This window comes from Zingiber officinale, chromosome 6B (genome assembly GCF_018446385.1).
Source record: "Zingiber officinale cultivar Zhangliang chromosome 6B, Zo_v1.1, whole genome shotgun sequence".
Lineage (NCBI taxonomy): Eukaryota > Viridiplantae > Streptophyta > Magnoliopsida > Zingiberales > Zingiberaceae > Zingiber > Zingiber officinale.
In genome coordinates this window covers 99,757,612-99,785,058 of record NC_055996.1, presented here as the reverse complement: position 1 = coordinate 99,785,058, position 27,447 = coordinate 99,757,612, and the positions used below count along the sequence as shown (strand labels likewise).

The 27,447-nt window shown below is 39.5% G+C and overlaps 3 protein-coding genes across 8 annotated transcripts; 2 read left to right on the top strand and 1 right to left on the bottom strand.

Annotated features, from left to right (window-relative positions):
- Window positions 1–1,118: 1,118 nt before the first annotated feature.
- On the top strand, window positions 1,119–8,035 carry LOC121988465 (protein WVD2-like 7). 6 transcript variants are annotated; one of them, XM_042541904.1, is made up of 11 exons: window positions 1,119–1,349; window positions 1,828–1,948; window positions 2,690–3,283; window positions 5,071–5,304; window positions 5,911–5,954; window positions 6,045–6,134; window positions 6,204–6,300; window positions 6,396–6,467; window positions 6,571–6,681; window positions 7,392–7,536; window positions 7,609–8,035. In XM_042541904.1, the coding sequence occupies exons 2-11, from the start codon at window positions 1,916–1,918 to the stop codon at window positions 7,758–7,760; spliced, it is 1,572 nt and encodes a 523-aa protein (XP_042397838.1). In that variant the 5' UTR covers window positions 1,119–1,349; window positions 1,828–1,915; the 3' UTR covers window positions 7,761–8,035. The 6 variants fall into 6 exon arrangements, with proteins under 6 accessions (XP_042397838.1, XP_042397837.1, XP_042397836.1 ...); XM_042541903.1 differs by having other exon boundaries at window positions 7,392–7,539; XM_042541902.1 differs by having other exon boundaries at window positions 2,690–3,331; window positions 7,392–7,515.
- An 8,248-nt stretch (window positions 8,036–16,283) lies between these two features.
- Window positions 16,284–22,302, bottom strand: LOC121988464 (proline--tRNA ligase, chloroplastic/mitochondrial-like). Its single transcript, XM_042541898.1, has 11 exons — window positions 21,898–22,302; window positions 21,745–21,801; window positions 21,528–21,638; window positions 21,296–21,382; window positions 21,089–21,202; window positions 20,804–21,010; window positions 20,208–20,345; window positions 19,703–19,864; window positions 17,964–18,163; window positions 17,022–17,105; window positions 16,284–16,758 (listed from the first exon to the last, which is right to left on the bottom strand). The coding sequence occupies exons 1-11, from the start codon at window positions 22,273–22,275 to the stop codon at window positions 16,617–16,619; spliced, it is 1,680 nt and encodes a 559-aa protein (XP_042397832.1). The 5' UTR covers window positions 22,276–22,302; the 3' UTR covers window positions 16,284–16,616.
- A 2,160-nt stretch (window positions 22,303–24,462) lies between these two features.
- Window positions 24,463–26,511, top strand: LOC121988463. The gene is made up of 2 exons (XM_042541897.1): window positions 24,463–25,613; window positions 25,692–26,511. Exons 1-2 carry the CDS (start codon window positions 24,644–24,646, stop codon window positions 26,171–26,173), a joined length of 1,452 nt encoding a protein of 483 aa, XP_042397831.1. The 5' UTR covers window positions 24,463–24,643; the 3' UTR covers window positions 26,174–26,511.
- Window positions 26,512–27,447: the final 936 nt, after the last annotated feature.

Below are 27,447 nucleotides of genomic sequence, written 5' to 3'. Positions count from 1 at the left end.
AAAAATATCAATATTTCAATGACATTTTAAGAAGTTATTAAACAATGCAAATATTTTAATGAAGATATTGCTCCACATAAAATAAATAAAATGTTGCGAAGGAATAAAAAATGAAATCGAGCATGCAATAAAATGGCCCTACTGTACCAACTTACTTGGCTTTTAATTTAAAGCAAATCAAATAATTGTTCAATTCCCATGACGTTTCATTAGAAATTGCCAACTCAACACCCTGCCACCATTTGCCATCATTTCCCTTCCTTTTTTTTTTTTGTTTTTCAATTCTTCAAACTTGAGCAAAAATTATTATTCTATGGGGTCCCAATTTTTATTTTTAAATTTATTTATTGAATATCTATTTAATAAATAAATATTGAGAATGCTAAATTAGTTTTTCTCTCTCTCTCTGGCTATCGTATGAAAAAATATATATTTTGCACCATAAAACAATTTTTATAAAAAAGCTACAGCAAAATTTACTAAGTTTTTTCAAATTTTTACATTTTTGTTAATGTTTCTCTCGCATTGATAAGAACATCAATTATGGAGTTGTCCGGCGAGAATGATTGAAGGGTCGGGAACGGATATTTTGAAAGACGGGGGTATTTTAATAAGGGCTAAATCCTGTAAAACTTCATTGTTGAAGGGGTCGATCTGAGTAATTGCCCTTGGTTCTTTCTCCGTTAGCGAATATTTGCCAAATCAGATATCGAGTCGCAATCACCGCACACGATATCAACCGCGCAGGGTCCACCGCACCCACTCGCCCTGGACCCGATGCCGTCGCTTCCAGCCGTCCGATCTCCGATCTACGCCCCCGATCTCAACGATCCGAACGGGATCACGGAAACGGGACCAACTCATCCGTTCGTTTTCATATTGGGTTTGACTGTGATTGCTGTCGCGCAACGTGCACCGGATCGGTAAGCGGCCTGATGGTCAAATTATAGGCGACGCCGGCGGTGCCACGTGTTCATCCATACTGGCGAGGCCACGTCGGGATCCCGTTCCGTTAAGGCCACGAAGACGCCAAAACGACGGCTACGATGCGAGATCTCGATGGGGCATGAGAAGGTAACGGAGAATAAAGGAAAGGCGTTACGACGATGGTAATAAGGACAAAATAAGAAGCGAACCAACTCATTCCTCCTCTTGCTTGCTCGAGGCGAAGTGCTCTGTGGATGTCTTCCAAGGAATCGGCTCGTCCTCTTGCTCCGATTTGGATAGTTCACAGATGTCAAATTGGTCTGTTTGAATGAGTGGGGGAAGCGGGAAGTGAAATCTTTCGAAGTCGATCGAGGGGAAATCTTCTCCCTGAGCTATTCGTCGTCGGATTTTGTTGGAATGAGGTAAGATTAGGGTTTATTGGACTGTTCTTTGAGGAAACTAAGGAGTTTTGCTTTTTTTAAATGGTCCGTCGATATAGGACCAGACCACTGGAGTAGTTTTTAATGCAATTTAATGCTATAAGTTAGTGAGTAGTGGGTTGGGGATTAGGATTTACGGTTTCTGGGGGTTTTAGTATACGTAATCTGAATCTTTTGTCAATATGCAAAGGTTTTTTTTCTTCGTTATTTTCTCCGTTTGTCGCTTTTTCAGATCTTTGTTTTGAAACTACTGGAAATTTTGTACTGAAAGACAAGCTGGTATCATATTACATTGTTGCTCTTGATTGTTGCTATTCTGTAAATTTCATCTTGTAAAATTGAGTATTTCTTTGAGACAAACATAATCCTTCTGTTCGAATCCTTCCTTTGTTTTTTTTTCTTCCGGAATGTATTTTGAATGGAATTTTGGATCGTCACACTGACGTACTTCAGGCTGAAGTGAATAGGTCATTTTACTACACTGAGAAAGCTTGGAGATCTGCACCTAGGAAAATGGATATGTGGTGATCAGGGTTCGGCTTTCCACAATGAGAGAAACTGAAGACTCCGTTTTGTATCAGGTTTGTTTCTTTGCTTCTGAAGTCAAATGATGGTGCACTTGCAGAATCATCAACTCTGCTATTTATTTATTTAAATCTTTCTTAAATACAGAAAATGATAGATTTAAAGATAGATATACACTTGTACCGTGTAGTTTTTTAACTGACCTTTCTTTAATTTTTTTCACAGTTCACAAAGTTAGCTAGGGGTAACATCAGGCAAACTTCATAGGATTGTAGCGTCCTAAATTTACTCTTTTCTTCTGTTTTATTCTTTTGGCTTTTTCTTGTGCATATGCTTCTTAGTTTGATTTGAATGTTAGCATGAGACAAGGAAATGTAGGAAAGAAATTCTGTCTTTTTTTTCCTACTTCAATAATTCAAAACTTTTTTTTCCCTAGACAAGAGAATGTCGACAAAAAAACCAGGGCTGGATTCTTACATAAATTTTTGTCTCCCATTATGGAGTATTTACTACTAGTTAGAAGCAACTAAACTGTAGTAGTTTGAGTATTAGTTACTAGTTGTGGTAGATAGCCAATGTAGAGCACTTTTGCCACTGTAAATAGAAATGTTTAGTGTGTTGCTAATAGATCATTTTTTCCCGTCAAATTAAATCTGAGAGTTACTCGATTATGTTTATATAGTGTTTCAAAATAGAATGTTTTCTTCTAACCATTTCTTCCTGATTTAAGAATTAAGATGTATGCTATTATGCTTTCTTTATTTACCTTTGCCACTCAAAATTCTGTTTCTTCACAGGCTGAGAGTTTACCCTCTGGGTCTGTATCATTTGGCCGCTTTGAATCTGAAACCTTGTCGTGGGAAAAAAGGTCATCATTCTCTCATAACAGATACCTTGAAGAGGTTGAGAAATATGCTACACCTGGTTTGGTTACTCAGAAAAAAGCTTATTTTGAGGCTCACTTTAAGAAGAAGCCACTTTTGCATCTCAACTCATTCGGTAGTCAATATGAAAAATACCAACCTACCAAAGATCATATTGAATTCTGTAAAGATGATCTTGTTGAATGCGGTGATAACGAACCCACTGAATTTACTTTCTATGATGAGACACCTCCAATTTCTTATGAGCACGAGTTGGTCATACATGAACATGACAAACAAGTTTTGAGCCCCGAATTCTCACAAGAGTTTAGTCCATCAATAAGTGAGCATCTTATAGTTTGTGGTGTTGTAGAGTGTGGTGAAGCACACCAAATACAATCAAATGATGATATTCCAGGAGATGAGACTCTGCAAATGGTCTCTAAAGAGAACCATGAGCATAACTCTGGTTCCCCTCAAGAACAACATGATGAAGTGCAAATTGCAACTGAAATTCCTGCAGATCTGGTAAATAAGGCTGCTGCTTCCAAGAAAACAGAGAAAATTACTCTCAAAGTGAGAGATCAATTATCAGAACTGTCTTTCACCCTTTTTTTCTTTTCTAATGATAATTTGTTATTTATTATTATTTATGAATGGATAAATGTTCCAATTAGCCCTGAAATAAAAGGTGAATAATCTCTTCTGCAGTCTAGAACACATCCACTAGTCAGCTTAGTTCTCTCTTGCTTCACGTATACAAATATTTCCTTTCTCTGACATGCTATTTTAAAAAAATATATGTACCCTTTTGTCCAGCATTTCATTTACCTACTTTCATTTTGGCCTTGGTTTAGAGATTGTCAAAATTTACACTTATTTGCTGGTGAATAATCTTTGTTTCTGAAACTAATTCAATGATATTTTCCACTAATGTTTCTATGGAATATCTTAGTAATTATATTATCTTGGCAAAAGATATGTACGATGTTAGTATTACTAGTGGTAGAACTATTGGGAGCTATAATGAATTTTCTTCAAGCATGAGCTCTAAGTCACTATCTTTTTTACATTAGCATTGGATGAACTCTCTAATCACATTCAAGATGAATCTCTTTGGTGCATGATATTCACAGATATTATTTTATTAACTAATGAAAGTGTAATTGGAATAAATTTGAAGCTTGAAGCATGGAGGAAAAGCTTTACAAACAAAGGTTTTTAAGATCTTGAATTGAATACATGAAATATACTTTCAGTAACAAAAAAAAAAGGATTGCATTGAATAGTTACGATTGACAGACATAAAATCTCCATACGTGAAATTTTGTGATATATTGGGCATATTATTCTACAAGAAGGGAACATTGTGGAAGACATCATTTTAGGATAAAGAATGAACAATTAAAATAGAAATGATTTTGGAGTTTTGTGTAATCGTTGTCTCCCCCATAGATTTCAAGGACTGTTTATAAGATTGTAATATGACCCACCATACTTCATGAATTGGAGGATTAGGCTATTAGGAAATAACATGTATAAAAACTTAATGTAATATACATGTGAAGGCTAAGATAGATATGTAGAGTTACTAGAAAAGATAAAACAAAAATTTTAATATTAAAGAGCAATTAGGTATTGCTCTAATAGTTAATAAAATGACTACCAATAGATTGGTGTGGATGGTTTGAACATGCTCCAAACTACCAATAGATTTTGCCAGGCCAATGGAGGGATAATAAGTAGTCAACACCAAATAGTTAGGAGAAACACAACTTGGTCAACAACAAATAATCCATTAGCTATGAGGTATGCAAGAGTTAGTCCCTAAACTATCAAGCAACGTATATTCTCCATTGTTTATTGCTAGCTCAATGGAGGGATAAGAAGTAATCAACACCAACTACTTAGGAGAAACACAACTTGGTTGGCAACAACTAATTCATTAGCTATGAGCTACTGTCCATGCAATTGTTGATCCCTAAACTATCAAGCAACATATATTCTCCATTATTCATTGCTAGCTCAACATCAATCTGTCACATCTAAAGTTGACTATTTCTTATGCCTTCATTAACTTTTCCTCTTCATCAACATGTTGCTGGCTTACTGTTCCTTTCAATGTCATATGACTCATATCAGTTACGTATAGTGTGAGCTGGAGCATTTACTACAAGATTGATGTGCAGCTAATAGTTGCTTCCAGTTTTTATGTTGACAATACATATTCAACAAGAATTGCTACATTGATTCAACAATTTTTAAAATTTTGTCTTGTTGGTATGGTACACCACTAATCTACCTCTTTATATAAGGTAAAGGGAGAACTTGAGAAGCAAATTACAAAAGCAAAATCAAAGAATCAGTTAGCAGATTCACAAATTATGAGAAAGCCTTCAACTCAGAAGAATTCTCGTTATCCTGATAAGATATTTGCAAAAAGAACAGATGAGGTGGAGAGAGAAAGCACAAAGAAGGCACAACCAGGAATGAAATTGCCTGAAAGAGTTCCAAGAAATACTCTTGATGCTAAATCCCAGAAATTTGAGGTACTAAATCTTACCCAACTTTGATTGGAGTGCCATATGAAAATGTAAAGAATATATATATATTTTTTTGCTTTAGAAACTTGTGTTCTAAAACGGCCAAATAAGGCCTTCATTTTCAGGAGATCCTCATGAAAGCCCTATGAAAAAGACAACTCCAAATTTACCCATGAAGCATTGTTTTGATAAAACTTTAGTTGTATATAAAACATGAATAACAATGTTTTGCATAAAATTGTTCTGTTGGTAATCTAGATATTTCATTTCATTGGGTCATCAATAAGAAATTTTTGAAACTTGTAGCTGTACTTTGAGTGCTTTGAACAAAAAAAGGCCTTATTTTGGCATTCTCCAATTTTTTTGAGGATTTTCTTGAGAATACGGCAAGTCTAGTTGCATAATCAGCAGTTGCACCACTTCTAACTTGATAACTAGTAAGAGAGTTGCAGATGTATTGAAGTATTTTTATGGTTAATGGATTTTGTAGCAGCCTAAGTCACACAATTTTAATACCAGGAAAAAATAGAAGTTAATGGCATCTTAAGTCCTAGATTATGATGGTGAAATGATTGGCATTATTGTCATCTAATGATAAAATATTTGTTTCAGGATTCAGAAAAGCTGATAGCCAAAGTAAAAGTAGAAAACAGAAGGTGTCATACATTCTTACATTAATTACAAATTTACAGCATTCTCGTGCTTTTACATGTGTATCTTGCATTAATGTTTTATTATTTTAACAGAAATAAAGGTCAAAGCAAAAACAAGGTAGTGCAAATCCCTAATCCTATTGCCGGAAAATGTCAAATTGATGAGCCACATTTTATGAACAGGTAATTGAACAAAATCTCTATAGTCAGTTGTCTTTCATTGTGTCCTTTCATGTAACATTTTTCTTGCAGATCTTTGAAGTATCCTGTTTCAGCTAAGACAGAAGTTAGTCAAGGTACTTCGGACTTCCATTTCAAAAGTGAAGGGCGGGCTATGAAACGAAAAGAGGCAAGAACTCATAATATTCTTGTTTGGAACTTCATTTGTGTAGAAAGATTGAACCTCAAATATGTAACTAACTCGGGACCACCCTTATGGTTCAGTTTTACACGAAGTTAGAAGAAAAGCTCCATGCCAAAGAGGCCGAGATGACTGAGATCCAAATTAGAACACAGGTATTTATTCCAATACCCTTGCCATGTACATGTTCTAGTAAAATGGCAATCGTTGTTTTATTCAATGTTTGCTTTTAAACACAAATGTCATGCATCACTCCAGGAAGAAGCAAAAACAGAGATTAAGCAGCTTAGGAAGAGCCTTAACTTCAAGGCAACTCCTATGCCTTCTTTCTACAATGGAGCTGCACGTGGCGCCACCAGAAGCAAAAAGGTCCATAACCATTTATCTTTGTTAATTTTTAATTTCATAATCACGATATATCATTTCATAGAGGAAGAGCCTTAACTGCTTTTTCCTGTGAACTAATAGTATATCATAAGCATGATGAAGGGGTGAAATTTTTCATCACTTTCATTTTCTCATGTTACTAGCACTACATTGACTCCTAAATCTTACTACTAGCATCATTATTGTCTCAGCAACTTCGGTGTTGATTAATAATATTGAAAATTGGTCACCGATTGCTTTAATAGCTATGCCCAATTGACCCATGATTTGATAGTAGCATAACTATTGTCTCAGCAACTTTGGTGTCAATGAATATATTTTGATAACTTTGCATTATATTTACTCTGGTGACTTGTATGCTTCAACTAGGTCTGAATGGTCATAGGACATGATTTTCAAAGATGAAATACTTGGTTTATCCACCAAAACATTTGCTGCCACTTATGGATCTCTGAAACTAAATTTAACTTTCAGCATCTCTTGTAATGTGTCAAATCTTGCTATTTGCCACTTGCCACTGCCAAGGTTTCACTTACATTCTAATTTCACGGACATATTTTATATCAATTTACTTCTAATTTACTCTTGTTAGTTATAATTAGAAAGATTCCTACATGTAAGTAGTGGTTCTATCATTGATACGAACTAAAAAAAGCTAACTATATTTTGTCTTTTCGTATTGCAATTTAAAGGTGGTTGAAATGCCTGCAAGTGTTCCCAAGTCACAAAACAATACTAAGATTCCTACAAAAGGAAGTTCGTCTAGAGATACTTCTCTAGGGTTGTCTAAGATCAATCAAGAAGGCTCCTCAACTGGTGAACCAACAACCTCAAAAAGTGGTGACTAGCTTCAGCTTCTGGGCTCAGTAATGGTTTGTTGTTGCAATCTAAACCTATTCCGTCATGCAGGTAAGCTTCAAGAGGCACAAGCTCCAGCGAAGAAGCATGAGAAGAGCAACTCCAGTGCAAAACAAGGAGATGGCATCAGAAAGAAAGAACCAAGACGAACTGCAGCGAGAACCAGTGTCAGAAGGACGACAACAAAGGCCATTTCCAACTGAGATTTTGCAGATCGAGTGGACTCACAAACTGTGCAATTTGGTTCGTTGTCAATGCCTCGTCAGCCAGTTTTTGAGAGAAATGCAGCTTCATTGTGGATTTTGTAGATCTTATTGCGGATTTTGTAGATCTTATTGCGGATTACGGTGATGTTATGCGAGGAAATATTAGCCAAATTCGTTTTTAAACCACGCTTGTATTTTTGATCCAAACATTGTGGACTATTCCAAGTTTTGTGAAAAAAAATAATGATAGTAAATTGTAGCAATTTAAAAAACTTTGTGGATGTGGATTTGTCATTGTTCTTAAAATTGTTGTATATTAATTTTAGTTATTTTTTATAACCAGAAACTAAGAACCACGAATAGGGTTGTGAACAAGTTTAATGTTCGATTTGGTAAGAACTTGTTTATGTTCGTTCAATATAAATAAAATTAATTAAACAAACAAGTTTAAACAGCTCCTTAAGTTAAACAAACAAGTTTAAACATATATGTGTTTAACTCGTTAATATTTGTGAACAAAAATATTCATGAACCATATTCATTAATAAAACTCTTTTCAATATGTTAAATAAATAAATAGATTTAAATTATCAAGTTTAATAACCAATCAAACAATCAAATAAGCTTGAATTGAGAGATTGATAACATCTAAACGAATCAAGCTTGAATTGAGAGCTTGATAACATTTAAACGAACCAAGCTCAAGCCAAGATTCAAACAAGCTCAAGCCAAGATTCAAACAAGCTCAAGTTCATAAAAAATAAACCAAACCAAGCTTGAACACTCATTTCAAAAGCTTGGTTCATTTTAAGCTCGGATCAACTCGGCTTAGTTACGTTATCAAATAAGTTTGAACACCCCAAATTTAGGTTCGGCTCGGCTCGTTTACCGTCCTAACCACGAAATACTCAGCTGGACCCGGCCTGAATGTGAATCTCGAAGGATGAATCTGTAAAATAGTAAAATTGATTGCCTGCATATGCAAATTTCACTTATTATTTGGATAATTTAGATTTGTAACTTCCGACGTGACGAGCCACTGGTAGCGGAGGCGGCGGACGGGAAGGTTGCTGCAGTCCCCGGCAAACTCAGGTTCTCTCTCGTTCACTCTGCGCTCCCTCTTGTCTTCCTCTCCCTCTCGTTGGACCCGTCAGTTGAATCCTCTGCCGCGTAGTTTTTTGGCGGAAGCCTGGGTTTCACCGCTTCTCACCTGTTGCTGTTCCACCCTTTCGTCTCCAGCCCTTGATCTGTTGTTTCGTCTCCATGGAGGTTGAGGCGCCGCGGGCCCTTACTGATGGCGTATCTTTTTCCAGTTCACTACGCTCTGTTGACTGCTGGAAGTCTTCATCTCATGTTGATTTCTGACTTACTACCAGACCCTAAAATTTCTCCTCCTGATTCAATTTATGAACTTTTCAGTTGTTAATGAACTCGTTCGTTCTTTTCTCGTATTTTCTTCATTCTCGTTTCACGTTCTTTGTCTTCGTGATAATTTATGATGGTAACCTTTGTTACGGTGTGCTCTGGTATTGTGCTTTCTTGGGAGTGAAACAGCACGCCTTTTTTTTTTTTTTTAACATAATGAGGATATGGATTTAATTTCTCTGTTTGCTAACTTATGGTGCATGAATTTCATGAGATGCGTTCATTCTCCCAAAACTATCTTTCAAATTCTTAGATGATGGAATAGAAGTTGGACTAATTTTCATAATGTGGGCCTAAAACTAATATGTTGTTTAGCATTGCATATTGCATTTTCTATTTAAGCAATACTTAATGATCTTGACCGAAAGTCGAAAAGACGGAAAGTTAGGGATATGGTGCTCATGCTGACCTCCTGTGGATTCCGCGCAGACCTGTAACACAGACTATGTCAGTGCTGAGCAAGGGAACGGGTCTTGGTGTTGACCCTCCGACGCTCAAGTCAGTCACCGACGATGAGGAATGAAGCGGAGCAACAAAAACTGTAGCACAAACAGTAAATATCGCATGTATTGCGTACCTTCGTCGATATTTGGACCCTCCCCCCTTTACATAGAGCTCTGGTAGCGTGTGTGCACGTTTCCCAAGGCGAGCACGCTTCTCAAACCTTTCCCTGAAAAGATTTGTCAGTAAAGTGTCTCTGACACAGTACCTTAACGAGTCAAGTATATCTCTAAAGTGACAGTGGAAGCTTCCGTCGTATAATCTTCTGGTGGCTCATGCCCAGTGTCGGCGGCACCAACTCCCAAAGGATATTACTTAATATCAGAAGTGTACTACTAGGCCGAGCGGATTGGCCGCTCATCCGAAATTCTGCCGCCCTGGTGTCCCGTCTGGCCGGCCAGAACCTAGCTATTCCTCTATGTGTGTCTGCTCGACCGAAGGTCCACTGTGTTATTGCCGAAGCCCGTTGTCGGGCCGATGTCATTTATGCGTTGACCGTCCTTACTTTGACCTCCACCGTGGCAACGGAGTGGGGCCCTTCATCATTACCGCATCACAAGCCTCCCCCTCAAGTCTAGTCGAAAGAGGTTGTAAGTCCGACTGACTGGATAATTTTGTCTGAACATATTTCCTCCCGATCGGCCTTCTATACTTTGCGATTTATGATCGGGGTGCGACTGTTCATTGCCGATCGATCTGTTGAAGCTTGTTGCTTGGTCGCGTGTATGTTCCCTGGATCCGGTCGGCATGACGAAGATTTGCACTTGTGAAATCTTTCCTTGGGCTAGCGCGAGCCAGGCTGATGTCACCTAGATTTCTGGGAAATCATGCAAATCTTAAATGTCGACCCGTGGCGATGCACCATGTGTCCTGCCCCTGCCGTCGCATGCCTAACGTGACAGGGTACCGATGTGATGTTTGGCGATTTAAATTCAACGGTGAGATCTTAGCCTAGGTATCTGCGACCTAGATCGGACGGCTCCGGTCGGTCGATCCCCAGGCTTATAAGCTCGTGCGTGTCGCCGCCTTTGCACACTTCGTCTTCGTGCTCCTCAACGCCAGGCTCTTCGTGCTCCGGCGATCTTTCTCCTCCACTGTTCTCCGGCGCTTTTTCTCCCCTCGTTGTTTCACCGGCGACCCATTTTCAGTAAGCTCCCTCCGTCGACCTTTTGCTTTCGCATCTTCCGGCTTTTGTGTTTCTTCGTCTTCATCTTTTTCGACGTCTGTGTTCCGGCGATAAACCTGCCAGCAGGTTTTCTATCCTTCGCACCTTCACCTTATTTTGTAATGGTAAGTTCATCGCAGCCTTTCGCTAGCATCTCGGGGCCTTGATATACTTCTACCAAGTCCCGGTTCGACACCGGCGACGCTGAGAGTCTAAAAGCCGCTTTTGAGTTTCCTCCCGAGTATGAGGTCATCCTTCCCTCACCTTCCGATCGGCCGAATTCTCCGTCGCCCGACCATATCACCTTCTATTGGGACCATTTTACTGTCGGTCTGCGGTTTCCCATCCACATCTTCTTTTCTTCCGTGTGTAAATACTTCCGAGTCTCCCTCCATCAGCTAGTGTCGAACTCCTTTCGGTTGCTGTGTGGGTGGTTGTCTTTTTTCACCTGCACGGCATTCCACTCACTCCCCGACTCTTCCATTACTTTTACTATCCCAAGTCCTCCGAGCCGGGGACTTTTCTCTTCCAAGGTAGAGTAGAGTGGGCTTGGTTTTCTTTGATAAAATGTTGACCTCTAACAAACACTGGAAAGAATACTTCTTTTTTGTGTGTTTTCCCGAGCGACCAAATTTTTCGACACACTGGCAGCTCAATGTGGCGGCTCAGCCTCCATTGAAGAAGTACAAAAGTCAATCGGACTACCTCGACGTAGCTGCGATGTTGTCCAGTCAGAAGTATGACATCCACAGGTTGTTGCTGGAGGGTGTTCTTTATATCTTCGGTTTGAGTCCGATCCACACCTGACTCCCGTTCAGCCTAGGTATGCGATCACTTTACTCATTTCTTTGATTCTAACTGATTTTTCTTCCTTTCGTGCAGCCGAAGTCATGCTACGCGCACGTCTGGCCGACAAGGCGAAGCTCAAGGATGTTGCGATCAACGCGGCCGCTGTTGAAGAATTAGGGAGTCGAGGCCTACAGCCGGTGGGCTCGCAAGAGGAGCCGCAGGACAAGAGCGAGGTGGCTCCCGTTTGAGCAAGTGTCGGAGCGACCGGTGGCTCCTATCATTCTGAGCGGCAGCCGGTTGTCGAAGTTGAGGGGGCTTCAAGCTCAACCTCCTCAGCTGAGCCATTGATCAGGCGTAAGAGGTGCCGAGCGGAGCCTTCATCGCGCTCTGCCACTTCCGGGGTACGCTTCGTCGAACGGGTGGAGACATTGACCCCCGCTTCTGTCCCAGAGCCCAATGCTCCTGAGTCGTCGGATCAAACGCCCTCCCTGTCTGGTCTATTTCAGGGGACAGTTTGCACGCCATCGGTGGCCTTCCTGCCACCAAAGTCAAAGATTAAGAAGTCGGGCATCCGGTCGGCCTCTTTATCACGGTCGCCCGGGAGGGTCGCGTCTGCATAGTCGGGCCCGAGCTGCCAACGTCATATTACGACGATTTTTCACCTGCCGACCGAGGAATGGCGCGAATCCAGCGTCGAGTCCCGGGCTCCGGAGCACCATATCATCATCAAGGGTCGTTTGCCAAAATATGGGAAGACACTCGGGCCCGTGCGACGATGATGCCTCCGGCGGCACTCGCGGTTAGCCACACCTAGATATCCATTGGGGTAAGTTTTACCTTACATTTGTATAGTTCACTTCTGATCGGTGCTCATATTTGCTTTGTTTGTAGTACTGGATGGAGAGTCTGGTCATGTGTCAAATGCTCATTTTTTTAGAGGAGGAAGTGAAGCAATTGAAGGCGTCGAGCGGTCAATCCTTCGCCGCTCAAGAATAAATAAACGCCGAGATGGCCAAACTTCGAGCCGCTTTGGAGAAGAGCAACAAACTGTTCGAGGCCGAACGGACCAAGAGCGTCGGGCAGATCACGATGCTAGAGCGGCTCAATAAACAGGTCACCACTTTTGACAATAAAATCGAGTCGGTCAACGCGCGGAAGAACTGGGTCATTGCCGACCTTGAGGAGAAGAATAAGGAAGTCCGGACCCTCGCCCAAAAGATCAAGAAAGTTGAGGACTTCCTGGTCGCTGAGCGACACAACCGGTCGGCCGAAGAAACGGCCCTTCGCGGCCAACTCGCCTCCAGGACACTGCGCTGGCCACCGCCAAGGATGAGTTGGAGGGCTCTCGGGCGGCCTTGAAGACCTATCAAGATGCCGAGCAGAGCCGTTTTGAGGTATTGAAGAAGAATTACCTCCGCTCAGATGCTTTTAATGAGCAAGTCATCGATCGGGCTCTGTGCCTTTTTGATCTGGTAATCGATGGGACGATCGACCAGCTCAAGGAGGGTGGCCATCTGCCGGCAGCTCTAACTAGTAGCGTCATCAGCCGGGATAAGCTCACTGTCACGCTGCGTGACGACGTCCTGGACTATCTTGAGTGAGTCTGAGAGTTCTGTAAAATGTCGAAATTTTGAAGTCTTAATAAATGCTTGTCCGTTCGGACTAGTTTGATCTCCTTGATAATATTTTTTCGACTCCCCTTTTCTAAGCATTGCTCGAACTTGTGGTCTGGTCACTCCGATCGTCCTTTGATTAGTCTATCCCGCCGACCGATCCTTTTGTTATTCGGAGTCCCCTTATGATTTTGCGAACCTCCAATCAGTCCTGGAGTATTTCGAAGAGTAGCGCCGAACGACCACCACATCTTGAAGACTTAAGCGTTTACATAGCCAACGCTTGTCCTTTCGCTGAGCCAGGGTTTTAAGGTCACCACTCGACCATTGAGGGAGATTAGACGATCCCTAGAGTTTAAGGTCGCCGCTCGACCGTTGGTGGAGACAAGAGTTTAAGGTTGTCGCTCAACCGTTGATGGAGACACGCGTTTAAGGTCGCCGCTCGACCGTTGATGGAGATACAAGTTTAAAGTCGCCGCTTGACCGTTGATGGAGACACGCGTTTAAGGTCGCCGCTCGACCGTTGATGGAGACAAGTGTTTAAGGTCGTCACTCGACCGTTGGTGGAGACAAAAGTTTAAAGTCGTCGCTCGACCGTTGTCGTACACTCGGGTTTAAGATCGTCGTTCGACCGTTGAGGGAGATGCACTTTAAGAGGCCTTCGCTTTTTATTCAAATTTTGCCCTGCGTTTGGGAGACATACAAAAAATGCAAGGTACAGTATTCACTCGCGCACCTCTCATCCAGCTTTATAGGGTTGAAGATGATTCACACTCCATGGCCCCTCGAGCTGCCTTCCCTCTTCGTCCTCCAGATAGTAAGCGCCCGATTAGAGCTTCTACACGACCTTGAAAGGCCCTGCCCATGGGGCCTCGAGCTTGGTAACATCGCCGACTCGCTTCACTTTCTTCCAGACAAGATCGTCGACCTGGAAGGACCTCGGGATTACTCTCCGGTTGTAGTTTTGTTTCATCCGTTGCTGGTACGTCGTTAGCCGAATCGCTGCTTTTGTCCGCGTTTCGTCCACCAAGTCGAGCTCCATAAGCCTCCGTTCGATGTTTCCTTCGTCGTCAACTGGACCGGATCGAATGGACAGACTAGACAGACAGAGATATAAATAAAGAGGGTAAAAGATAGGTTAAATTGAATTAATCTTTGGAAGTTAAAAGTTGAATTCTATTCATTCAAAATTTTATATTTCAAAAATAATATTAATTAATTTAAATTTTTATTTTTAAAAAAATAATATTAATTATTTTGGTTAAATTGGTTTGGTCTCTGTTTTAAAAGTTCAAATTCAGTTAAATTGATAATAGCAATCGATAATATAGCAGCCCATTGTTATAGTACTTGAGTGAAGTAAATTATCTCCTCGAGATGGTACGGGTAGTTGAGATATAGAGTATTATTATATGAAATTTTAAGATTAAAACTCGACGTGTCGCATGCCACTTGCACTAATTGCTAAGGGTATTGGGGTGAGTAAATTATCTTTTGCCATTTAGTGATGTAAACCATCAATTAATCGATGATGAAAAAATTGATTATCCAATTTTTATTGAAAAATTTTAAACCGTTCATGATTATTAATTGATTACCCTAGATACAAGGAGAATCATGTTTCAGACCAAATTGAAGTTATAGTGATAATGTGATTTACAATATAAATTACTGAAACACCAAGAAGCGAGACTTCATTTAACATGATAGTACTTACAAGAATTTACTATTTTTTTTTTTAAAAAAAAAAGGACTTTATTGGTCTCAATAGACAATTGTACAACAGATAATTCACAATTTATTTTTGTGAATTTACATTTTATCACAATTATCTATTTCTTTTTTTCTATAATAAATCTTTATGTTAAATTCTATTTTTCATTTAAAACCATCTAAAAGAAATTGCTCTTGCCTTGGAAGCTTGAAATCTCCCCATGTTTAGTGTCTTTCATTTTCATTGCTCCCGGTATCTCCCTTTGCTTAGCATCTAAACTTCTTAAGTCACTTGCATCCTCTATGTCACCATGAGAACTATTACTCCTACGAGAGCAATGGCGGGTGCAGAGTCGTCCGATCACATATGAAACGATCGTGAGCACAACAATTGCACCAAGGACAATGAAAACAGGGCCAAATGATCCTTGTGAATGATTAGAGTTGGAAGAGTTTGGTGTCGATTGGGTGAGATTCGGCATTGATTTGTCTTCTTCCACCAAAGTAAGAAAAGAAAAGTCGTATCGTGTGATCGGATACAAACTCAAACTCTCAAAGTAGAAGAGGCAATGTTTGGAAGGAGGTAGGCTTTATGTGAACTTTGATTGGAATGTCATACTTTCCTTGGTAACCTAATTGTCCTCAAGAGAAGGTCTTCATCATTTATTTCGTTTAGTGGCATATTTCCTTGATGTAAATTATTCTTAGCCTAGCTTGAACCGTTGAAGAGGTCCTTTTTGTGTTCTCTTTGGGTTTTCCAAGTATCTTTGTGTTGTTTTAGTTGGCATTGGGGTAGGGAAAGCATCAACAGCACTAAATTGCAACAGAAAACCTAAAAAAGAAATGATAATGTAATGTGAAACAAGTGAAAAATAAAAATATCAAATTTTATTTTATATATTAATCTGGAAACAACCACTTGCAAAAAAAAAAAATAGAATAAGACTGCGTGCAATAAATCCTTCTCTGGGACCCCGCATGACGAGATCTTCATACACCGGACTGCCCTTTTTTTTTATACATATATATTAACATAATTGAACATCTTGTGTGTATTTTATTTATAGTAGTTATACTCCATATCAGGAATACTGAATACAAAACTTATAACCTACAAGCCAAGCAAAGAAGGAATTGAATCTTAAATGGGACTTTAAATGTGCATAAGTAGTACTTAGGATTTATCAGATAGACAAATCAGGAGGAAGACCGACTATCTAAGATTAATCGAGCAAAGTTTAGACACCTCAATCATAAAAAAAAATGAAAAAAAGAAACAAGAAAAGATTGTATCTCCCCATACACATCATCATATAGGAGGAAGATGGACACCAATGAGCAGGAGCCCAATCTTGAGTATTTGCTCTAACCATAATGATCATGACGCTAATACAATTTTTTTTAAAAAAAAAATCTTAGAAAGTAGGAAGATAATATAAGTTGCAATCTTCTAGTAAGAAGATAGTTTCCTACTAATTCAGTTGATCCCCTCCCAAAATCTGCAGCATTCGCTGCAATAGTTTTGTTACAATGCCTGAATAGCTTGATTGTTATAGGGATCACTCAGTAGGAATGAATAATTATGAAAGAAGAGAAAATCTCTCTACAGAAATTTTGAGTCTTAAATTAAGTATCGAGACAAAGAAATTAATAAGATTTTGCAAAAATAGCAACTTCATCGGCCGGGTTACCAGTCATGAAGCATGTCATCTTCCCCAGTGGCTGCTCGAATGGGAAGCATCTGATAGTTGCGCCCGTCTCTTCTTTAACTTTTTGCTCCTCAGAGTCACTGAAATTCAGTGTTGTAGATACTTGAGTTTGGTTCGTACCAAAAATGAATTGAATCTAAACTATCAAATGGAAGAAACATATATGTACTTGGTCTGGTTTTCATAAAGAAATTTAGTTTTGTTCAAAGAAAAGGTTACGAAGATAAATCTCATTTGTTAGGGTTGATTTGGTTCGATTGAAATAAATCAGAGTAATTCATATTCGAAATGCAGGGAACTTAATTGAGAGCAGAATTAGCTCATGATAGTTCAAGATTCTCACCTAGCTGACCAAGGACCTCTTGCCCACTTCCCTTGAGCAATCACTGCCTTCAACTCCTCGTACGAATTCACATCGACAATGTTACTGCACAAGCACCCTTTCACTTTTAGCAAAACTTTAGATGTGCAACAAAGACTTTGCAACATCCACTGGTTAACAAACAGTCCAAGTTGGAGGCGATCAGAATGTTGAACATGGGAAAACTCAGAAGAGATGAGATTCATGTCAAGCTGATCACCACAATTGAGCAAAGTAACATTGTCTAAATGTATTAGAAATTACAGAATTGGGGAGATAGTGTCGCCAAACAAAGATCAAGTAATTGAAAGCTTGTTCTTGTGGCTCGAAAAATGACATGGAACTAAAAATTGATTCGTGGATAAACTAATATGCTTAACTTGAAAAATCAACAAATTGTATTACCTGCAGAAGTGTGATAAAAAAAAAAGAAAAGAAATATGATTTGGAAATTATAAACAAGCAGCACGAGCTTTAGCATGAATGATGTAACACAGACTTGATAGGGAAATGATGGGATTGGGATTCAACTCAGGTGTAAATTGTCTAAACCAGCTTGTATTTTCTTTTCTGGAATTATGTTCAACTCAAAGTAACTCTACATTTGGGATGATATATATGTATATAGAGGCTCCTGCATTAGAATGCCCACTTTTATTGTTCTAATGAAAAACAATCGCTCAACCAAAATTCTAATAAAATGATTACTAATTTCTCCATGGGGAGCACGAAGGGTATGCTGCTCCAAGGATGCTACATATTTAGCATGATCAGAAGATATCATTGAGCAAAAAGGGAAAATAAAGAAAAGATTATGAAATGAAGTGACCAAACTATAGAACGCACTGCAACTTTAAATGAAGAAAAGAAAATTGCAGTTCTAGTTGTCAATTTAAAATTAATACAGAGAAACCATGAATTTACCTGTCTCGAAATGATGTAGCCCTGTGCAAAAGTGATGCTTGAATGTCATCCAATCTGCTCTTTAAATGGGCTACCAGGACTGAAGGTTCCATAGATATCCCAAAATCTTTACCTGGCTTTCCAGGAATGTCTCTTCGAGATACCACCACACTCTTGTTAGCAACATCACGAGGTCCAATTTCTATTCTCAACGGAACACCCTGCAGATAGAAATCATATTAGACAGACCGAACAAGTCAAATCGAAAATACAGATGGTTAAGCTTTTAAGTAATTGTGCAAGTCCAGTCCGATGGAAGCCAAATGTTTCATCAGAAACATCATTGAAACAGTTCATTCAAGTACAAATTAATGACACCAATAACAAGAAAGCCAGAGGAAAATTTACATATGAAGTTGTTGAGAAACAGAAAAATATACATATATAAAAACCAACCAATGGGATATCTGAGAAAGCTACCCAAATTCAAGGTGAATCATAAACCTTAGAACCATGGTTTAAAGTGTCATGCCGAAACGGTCGAAACGGGCGAAACGTCTCGTTCCGCTCCGCGACCGGCACCGGCACGACCCCGGCACTAGACCCACGACAGGTGCGACGTGTTGCGCGATCCCGTGGTCATAGCAGAGGAGTCGCTCGACTAGTAGCGGAGAGGTCGCATAACCCTTCCGCTGCCGCCGTGGAGGCATCGTGCGATCCTACGATCACTGCATAGGGGTCGCACGACCAACGTGGTCGCGTCAAAGGAGTCATGCAATCCCCGCGGTCATGGCTGGTCACGCAACCCCGCGACAGCACGAAGTCGTGCGAGCTCACGAGTGGTGTTGGATTTCAAATTTTTTTTAATTAAACTTAGGTTATTTTTTTTAATCAACTCCTAATTATGGTAGAGAAAATCTAAAGAGGCTTTATTAAACCCTAATAAAATTATCTAATTAATTTTATATTTCATTTATTTTAATTTAAAAATTATAATAATTTTTTTAATTTATTTATCTATTTTCATATCTTTTCCTTTTTTTAAAAGATTATTTTTTATCTTGTTTATTTTTTAAATATTTATGTTAAATATTTTAGTTTTTAATTAATATATTTTATATTTAAAAAAATACCGAAACTATATCGGCACGGCACGATACGGTACTGAAACTGTATCGTTCCGGTCCAGGACCGAAACCTCGGCACGAGTCGAAATTTTAAACCTTGCTTAGAACTCCATATGATATAGCACTGTTGTTGATAAAAACTCTTTACCATTTCATTGCTAAAGAAGGTGAGACACACTGGTGTTTCCTGAAATCAACTAACAAAAGCAGCCAGGGCAGCTAAATGTATCACCAGAAATATAAAAAGACACCTCATCACATCCTCAGTATTAAGATACTAATGCCATAAACATAAACTGCTAGGGAAGATGAATATGAATCAAAAAAACAAAAAGACAACCCGGTGCACGAAGCCCCTGCTCATGCGGGATCCCAAGGAAGAGTCTATATTATATGTAGCATTACCTTGCTTTGCAAGAGGTTGTTTCCGAGACTCGAACATGTGACCTCTAGGTCACGCGGCAACAACTTTACCGTTGTGCCAAGGCTCCCCTTCGAAGATGAATAAGCATCAGCAAAAGAAAAAGAGAGAGAGAGCCTAGTGGACCCTCATCATTAAGATGCTAATGCTATAAAAATAAACTGAAACATCAAACATAGAATTACAATATAGCTGTTGAGTTATGATCATACCTTCATCTCCCAAAAGTTGAATTTCCATCCAGGTGTTCTTTGCTCTGAGTCATCAACTTTGACCTTGATTCCTGCTTTAAGAAGTAAATCTTTGAGGGAGGACACGGCATCTATCACTCCACTTTTGTCATTAGCCGTCTTCCAGATTGGTACTATGACAACCTGGTAGTTAATGATACTAACATTCATTAATATAACCTCATAAACTACAAACAAGACTCAAAGACAATGAAGATAGTAGAATGAGGCTAAAGCAATATATTTATTGGATTTAAATCCGTTGACATAAATTCGAGACTGTATCAAATAGGAGCAAGGAGACATATAGGTGTGATTCACCAAATATGTTGTAAGTCGAAAGCAAGGTAAAACAGCAAGTAATTCTGGGAGGAAGCGTTAACTTAGAGAGTCCGTTCGTCAAACATACATAATAAAGGAACAACACTTGGAGCTTCTAATTTCAACCTGACTGAATGACAATTACAAAACCAAGAAGAAGATCTACTTGTATTGGGGCAATCCTGGGAGGAAGCATTAAGCCAGCATCATCTCCATGAGTCATGATGATACCACCGACAAACCGGGTACTGACCGCCCATGAAGTCTGCCAAACATGTTGTCTTTGACCATTTTCATCAGTGAACTGGAAATAAACATTTCATGTTAAAACCCCAAAGTATCCAGGCTTGCATAAATCATGAAATTAAAGCACAAATATATGAATAAGAATGGAAAAAATAACATCCCAGAATCATGGACTTTATTAACGCATCATAATCAAATACACAGTGAAGGTAATTTTTCCATTTAGGGTTCCCCTAGAGTAGCTTTAAGTAATCATCTACAAGCCCTGCACCATTGAATGTCGCAGGAAGTAGAAAAGTTGTATGGCCTGTTGCTCCCTTTATAGAAGAGAGTAACATATCAGGGAACCATAAGACTTAGTTAACTACATTATTTGATAACAACCAACTTCAGGAAAGCACAACTAAGTTTTCCTTAGCTGAAGTAACAAAGAATGTACCATAATAATAAAGTGGAGGTGCACACTTCCCTCTTCAAACAACAAAATGTATGCCAAAACAAAAACATGTTAATTACCTGTGTCCCAAAAGCACGAGAAAAGTTCTGACCAAGGTTGTGGCTAGTTCCAGCTTGTAAAGCCTTCCTGTCACCCATCATAGCTTCAATAGTATAGGTTCTTGCAGCACCAGCGAATGTCTCAGCCCTCGATTTCCTACCTGCAATAACAGGTATTGCAGCTTGCTCATAAGCAAATTTCTTATAGACATCAATCATCTGTAATGCCTGCGGCAAAACAATTTCAAAGAAATTAAAACCTGGTATAAGTTAATATTTTTCCAGAATATAGATACTAAAACCTACCTCCGTTTCTGCCTCTTTGGCTGTGGCATGGGCTGTATGTCCCTCCTGCCAGAGGAATTCAAGAGTCCTCACAAAAGGTTTAGTCCTCATCTCCCATCTTGTGACATTAGCCCACTAAAAGTACAGCACTGGATATTGAGATGCAAGTTGGCAAAAATTGTATTCAAGAAGTTCAATATGTAAGAATAGCACCAGTTATATCCTAACCTGATTAACCATTAGAGGAAGATCCCGGTAGCTTTGAATCCATTGAGTAAACATGTGGTTTACAATGGTCTCACTTGTTGGTCTAACCTACCAACCCTCAAAAGCATAAGTAATTCATTGAATTTTTCTGATTGCTTACAAAGCATTGTATTGAACATCTACTAAACTGAACGGCACGTGGTAAACAAATAGAAAAACTGAAAAGTTGCTGCTTCATGAATCAAGTGCATACCACAAGCTTTTCCTCAAGTTCCTTGCCCCCTCCGATGGTGACGAGTGCAAGTTCTGGACTGAACCCCTCAACATGACTAGCTTCCTTCTCTATAAATGAATACGGAATGAACTGCAACAAATGAATTCATCAAAGAAAACATTTATAAGTGTATAAATTGGCAAGAATATCCAACAAAGCCTAGCATTTGATAAGTGTGAGGCACGCATCATCACACCTGAGGAAAGTACATATTACTGTGTCCTGTTTCTTTGAACTTCACATTCAGATACTCCTGCAAAGGAAGAAAAAAGGAAACGGATGAATAAAAAAGTCGCACAAAGAAAGGCAACAACTTTTTCAATGATCGAAAGTAGAAGAATAGCCTCACCTGGATGGCTTCCCATATGGCGTATCCGTAGGGCCGTATGACCATGGTGCCGCGGACGGGGCCGTAGTCAGCGAGCTCGGCGCTGGCAATGACATCGAGGTACCAGGCGTTGAAGTCCACGGATCGAGGAGTGACGGAGCCCTCGTAGCTCGAGGAAGGCTTACGGTCGGTCGAGGGCGTCGCGGACGACGACACCTCTTCTTTGGCGAGGCTGCGGGCGGAGATGCATCTGCTCGCGCCGCCGCCAGAGATGTGGGCGGAGGCCCTGGGACGGAGATGGCGGAGGCGTGGGGCGAGGGAGAGAGGGCATGAGAGGAGGGATTTGGAGGGGGAGCGGAGGAGGGAGAGAGATGGGAGGCGGAGAGCCGCCATGGCCATGGATGAGGTGATGGAGCAGAAGAGAAGCGATCGAAGTCGAGTGGGGTTTCTCGATCCTAATTGGGTACGGATCTTTAAGGATCCGATAATCAACTTGAGATGATGCGATAAAGGGTGACCGTTCGCCCGGATCCAATACTCAGCATGCTTTTACGAAAAAAGTCCTGTAAATTGTAAAAATAGCGGTTTGTTACTGGGATTTTTTTTAAGAAAATAATATTTTTTTAATTGGGAAAGTATTTTATAAAATAAAAAATTATTCTTATTTAAAAATTATATTAATATAAATTTTCTTCATTAACATAATTTGTTTTTCTTAAATCATATGAAATTATTCTTATCCCTCACGTTAATTATAACAAACACAAATTCTTCAACTTTGATTTGATGCTCAATTAGCAATCTTAATTAGGATTATAACCGAGTCAGCATTATGTATGTGATCCTTAATTCGTCAAATCTGACCCTTTAAAAAGTCAGCTTTGGATGATGATTTTCAACGATAACAATTAAAAAAACCTAATAACCAAGAATCTACGGCATTTATAATGGTAAATTACTGTTACTTATTTTGTCAATTACATGACTATTTTGTATGGTGTGGATATATCATTTTTAAAATATAAATAAATAAAATAAAAATGCATATACTTTCTACTTTAAAAATGGTAAAAGTTGATTGATTGATTGATAACTTGTTGACCTTTTCTCAAATTAGTCAACAGATTTGATTGGCCACTTATTTTTTGTATTTTTTAAATTAGAACCTTTCATGTTCTCTGTTTTTCATATTACTCCTTTTTATATATATATATTTTTTCCTCCTATGCTTATTGTTATAGTTAAGAAATAGATGGATCTGCTACTTTGATAAAGATAAATTCAGACACAAAGGAGGTGCATGATAGAATGAATTTTAGATCATAAATTTCTATAAAATTTGATCCTTGACTCTTGTATATTATATTAGAAATATCATACGTTTATTGTCTATAGTACATCCTATGAGTTGTTATATTTAAGATCTTTATTAATATTGAAGATTTAAATTTAATACAAATTACATTTTAACACTGTAAAATTTGAAACGCATCTTCATTTCTATTTAAACTTAATTACTTCTACAATTTCTATATATAAAAGATCTAAAAATTAGGATGATAACACACGTTTATTAATAAATTAATAACCCATTATTTCCCACAAATTACACTAAAAATATGCCATATCTAATCATATTAACTAAAATTATTATCGCTCCTTCCTCAATAGCAAGTGAGTATAAAATACTTGACTACTCTCGGAATTTACCAACATGTATATCGTCGTTTGAGTGAACAATATCATTTTTTTCTCCTATAAATGACGTGTGATAGGTCTTTTGCAGAAAACACCTTTCACACCTCCAAAATAAAAAAGTCCAAAGAATTCGTCGCGTATTAAACAAACCCATCGAGACAAAACGTGTCAGATTTGATTACTTGATTTCTTTGTGTTTTTTTATTCTCCCTCTTTGTTGTCAAGATTTCTTATTTTCTAATCTTTGATGGTGTATCCCTTTGCAGCCCCTCAATTACTTTTCAAGGTACCTCCCAAAGTTTTCAGTATTTCTAAAACGCCAGGCAAACTTCAACACTTTTACAATTGTACCCTCCTATCTTAAATTTATATATTTAAAAAAAAAAATGAGTATCCTTGCCCCGGGTATTGATGTAGTAATTAACTAGGCATCATTTAAGTCTCAACCATAAGATATGTTACATGTATTTTTTTTTAATGGATGAAAAATCTAAAAATATTGACGGCTTTGGATGGATGATCATGAATACTTTTTAATTTACTCTAATTAATAGTGAAAATTTTCATAGAATTGAATGGATCACTTAACTAAATAACTGAATTAAAAAAATACATCTTTTAAAATTATTAAGCATTTTGAGATATATTACAATTTTTTTTCTCATATATATTATTTAAATTTTAAAAATAATGGAAATAAAGTTAAAATATTTTTAACTAATGTTAAAGTAAATATTGATTAAGTTGAAATAATTTCGATAAATACTTGTAATAATTTTAAGTAACGTGGGGTGAGGAGGGAGTTTGTGTGGATGAAAAAATTAGTCTAGATTTTTTTTAACATTTAAGGTTCTTTTAGTTATAATGAAAATAATCGGCGTTCTTTTGAAACAATCCAACTGTTTCCTTGGAAGAGTCCTCTCTCAATCCTTTTCTTGAGTTGAGTCGGTCATTCTTGTTCTGCCACGCCAATTCTCTTTCTCCTCGCATTAACAACTAAAGACGCCTTGCCAAACCATGCCTGCTTTCTTCATCTTCAACGCCGACTTTTCTATCGGCAGGTAAACAGATGAGGGTATGGATCAAGATTCTACTTCCGGCGATCGCTGCCGCCCTCCTCCTCGTAATTCTACTTCTGTGGCGCCGCCGCCTCCGCAGGCGCTTCCCTTCCCCTCCGGATGCCGCCCCCCGATTGCCTCAATCAGCGAGCAAGGTTAGAAGCCAGAGCCTGAGCCTCCATGCTGGGATCGCCAAGCTGCAGTTTCCCTACCGTTCCAGCACCGGACGCAAGCCCAGCTTCTTCTCGAACCACTTCCACCACGACTACGAATCTGCCGGCCAGGCGCCGGTGCAGTTCAATTGGGACGAGCATCCGCGGTTGGTGGTGGAGGCGGTGGAGCACGGATGGTCACGCTTCGTGTTTGCAGGCGGGCGGCCGCCGGACGCCGCGGCGCCGGGTGCCTGGGGGATGTGCGCCGCCTGCGACAATGGCGGCACTGTGGAGACGAACTGGGAGGTGCCGCCGGGGGCATCGGAGTTCTCGCAGACGGTTAGGCTGCATCCGAGAGGGAGGAGGAGCAGCATGAGCAGCCCGCTGGCTCTCCACCGCGAGGGGGGCACTGCCACGTCGAGGATGCTCCTCCCGTTGCCCGGCCCGCCGCTCGGTGTGTCCTCCTTCCCTCAAGAAGCGTACCTCGAGATCACCGTCCTGTACCTGAAACCGCCGCCGCCGCCGCCTTCTCGAACCAATAAGCGAACCAAACCGACGGACGCCGAAAAGGAAACCGATCGCGCGAAGCTGATCGCGGAGAATTCAAATTCCTTCGAGTTCCAATCCATTCATCCCTCTGCAACCGATCAAATCGATCGTCCAATCCAAGAAGCCAACGCACACACCAAAGAGGAAGAAGGCAACCAAAGCCAGAACGCAACTCTATCCTTGGGCCTCGCCCACGGCGGAACACTCCCCAGTGGATCGTTCTCCGGCACATACCCAGGCTCCATCGGCTTCCACTCCAATGGCTCTGTCTATCTCGACGGTACAATTGCGATCCCAAAATTGAATCTTTCCTTATCGCTTACCAGATCTAGGTTTCAAAAGGGGGGGAATTTCACAGGAAAAAAGCTAATTTTCGAATCAGAGAAAGCGGAGTGGGCGGAGGCGAACAGGGTAATCGGCTGCGGCTTCGACCCGAGGAAGAAGAAGGTGTTCTTCACGGTTGACTCCAAGCTGATGCACGTCATCCACTGCCACTCCGACATGTACAAAGCTCCCCTGTTCCCGATTCTCGGATCAAACACCGACGCCATGGTTCTGGTCAATTTGGGGCAGAGCAGATTCAAGTACGAACCAGCCAACGCGCACAGGACGCCGAATCCTTGCTTCATCCGCTCCTCGTCGGTCGACTACGGCGCCGCCGCCATAAGCGACGACGATAGCCGGGAGCTCTTCTCCATGGGACGGATCGACGCGCAGTGGTTCGACGCAGCTAAAAAGAGCCAGAGCGGCACCAAGAAGAGCAACGCGAATCACGAGTCAAGCTACGCGGTGGATGTGGACGCGGATTCTGATCTTTTTGAGATCTCCCTGCACATCTAACAGGATCGACGGAAGTGATGGTGGTGACCGGTGACGGAGAAACACAGCGACAAAGAACAAAAAAAAAGAGTTGGCAGAAAAGACAGCGACTAGAATCGCACACTTCTGGTGTCGAAGATCATTCAATACGCTTAAAATACGAAGCAATGCTTTCTTTGTAAAGATTATTTTACACAAAACTGACATTGAGAGTGACATTCTCCTGTTTGGTTAGGATTTTTTCGGGCTGATAAGATAATATAGGTTAGTAGTGTTTGGTTTTTTTTTAGGAATTGAAATCAGAATGAGTATGATAGTATTATTGAATGGAAATGTGTATGAGCTTAGATATTATTCTTAAAAATTATGTTTAGTTAGTTAAATATTTTTAATCAGAATGAATTTAAATTTTCTTTTTTACCCTTAGAGGAAAATAAGAGGAAAAATTAGATGAAAAATAAAGTTGAATATGAGAGAAACATAGGATAAGAGAGAAAGTGTGATGCAAAAATATGAAGAGAGGAAAAGTATGATGAGAGAAAATGATGAGAGAGCACGTGATAGGAGAGATTGAGAAGAGAAAAAATATGAAAAGAGAGAAAGAGTGATGAGAAAAAATAAAGAAAGAGAAAGTGTGATGAGAGAAAATGAGATATCGAGAAAAGAAAGTATGATGAGAAAGAAAGTGATGGAAAAAAATAAAGAGAGGGAAAGTATGATGATAGAAAATGAGGAGAGAGAGTGTGATGGAAGAGAATGAAGAGAGAAAAAGTGCTATGAGATAAAATATAGATAGAGAGTATGGTAGGAGAAAATATGATGAAAAAAATGAGGAGAATGAATGAAGAGAGAGAAAATAATGAGAGAGAGTATGTGATGAGAGAGAATACAGAGAGAAAATGGTAGAGATTGTGTGATGAGCGAGAATGAGGAGAGAGAGTATGATGGTAGAGAATAAAGAGAGAAAGTGTGATGAGATAAAATATGAAGAGGGAGTATGGTCAGAAAGAGAAAGAATGATGAGAGAGAAAAAAGAATAAAAAGTGAAGAGAGAGAAAATAATGAGATAAAGAAAGAATGATGAGAGAGAAAGTATGATGAAAAAAGTGTTGGTTGCTACTCGAAAAACCTAGAGGTTCCACTGTACAAAAATTTTGTACAAAGGTCTGAACCTTTTCCCAGCTATCATGTGTTCTTTTAAATTAAATTTTGGATCGCTTGCGGAACTTAACACGTTTGATCCAAAACTTAATCTATTTGTTCTTTTAGGTTTTGACTTGGATCTCCTGCGGAAC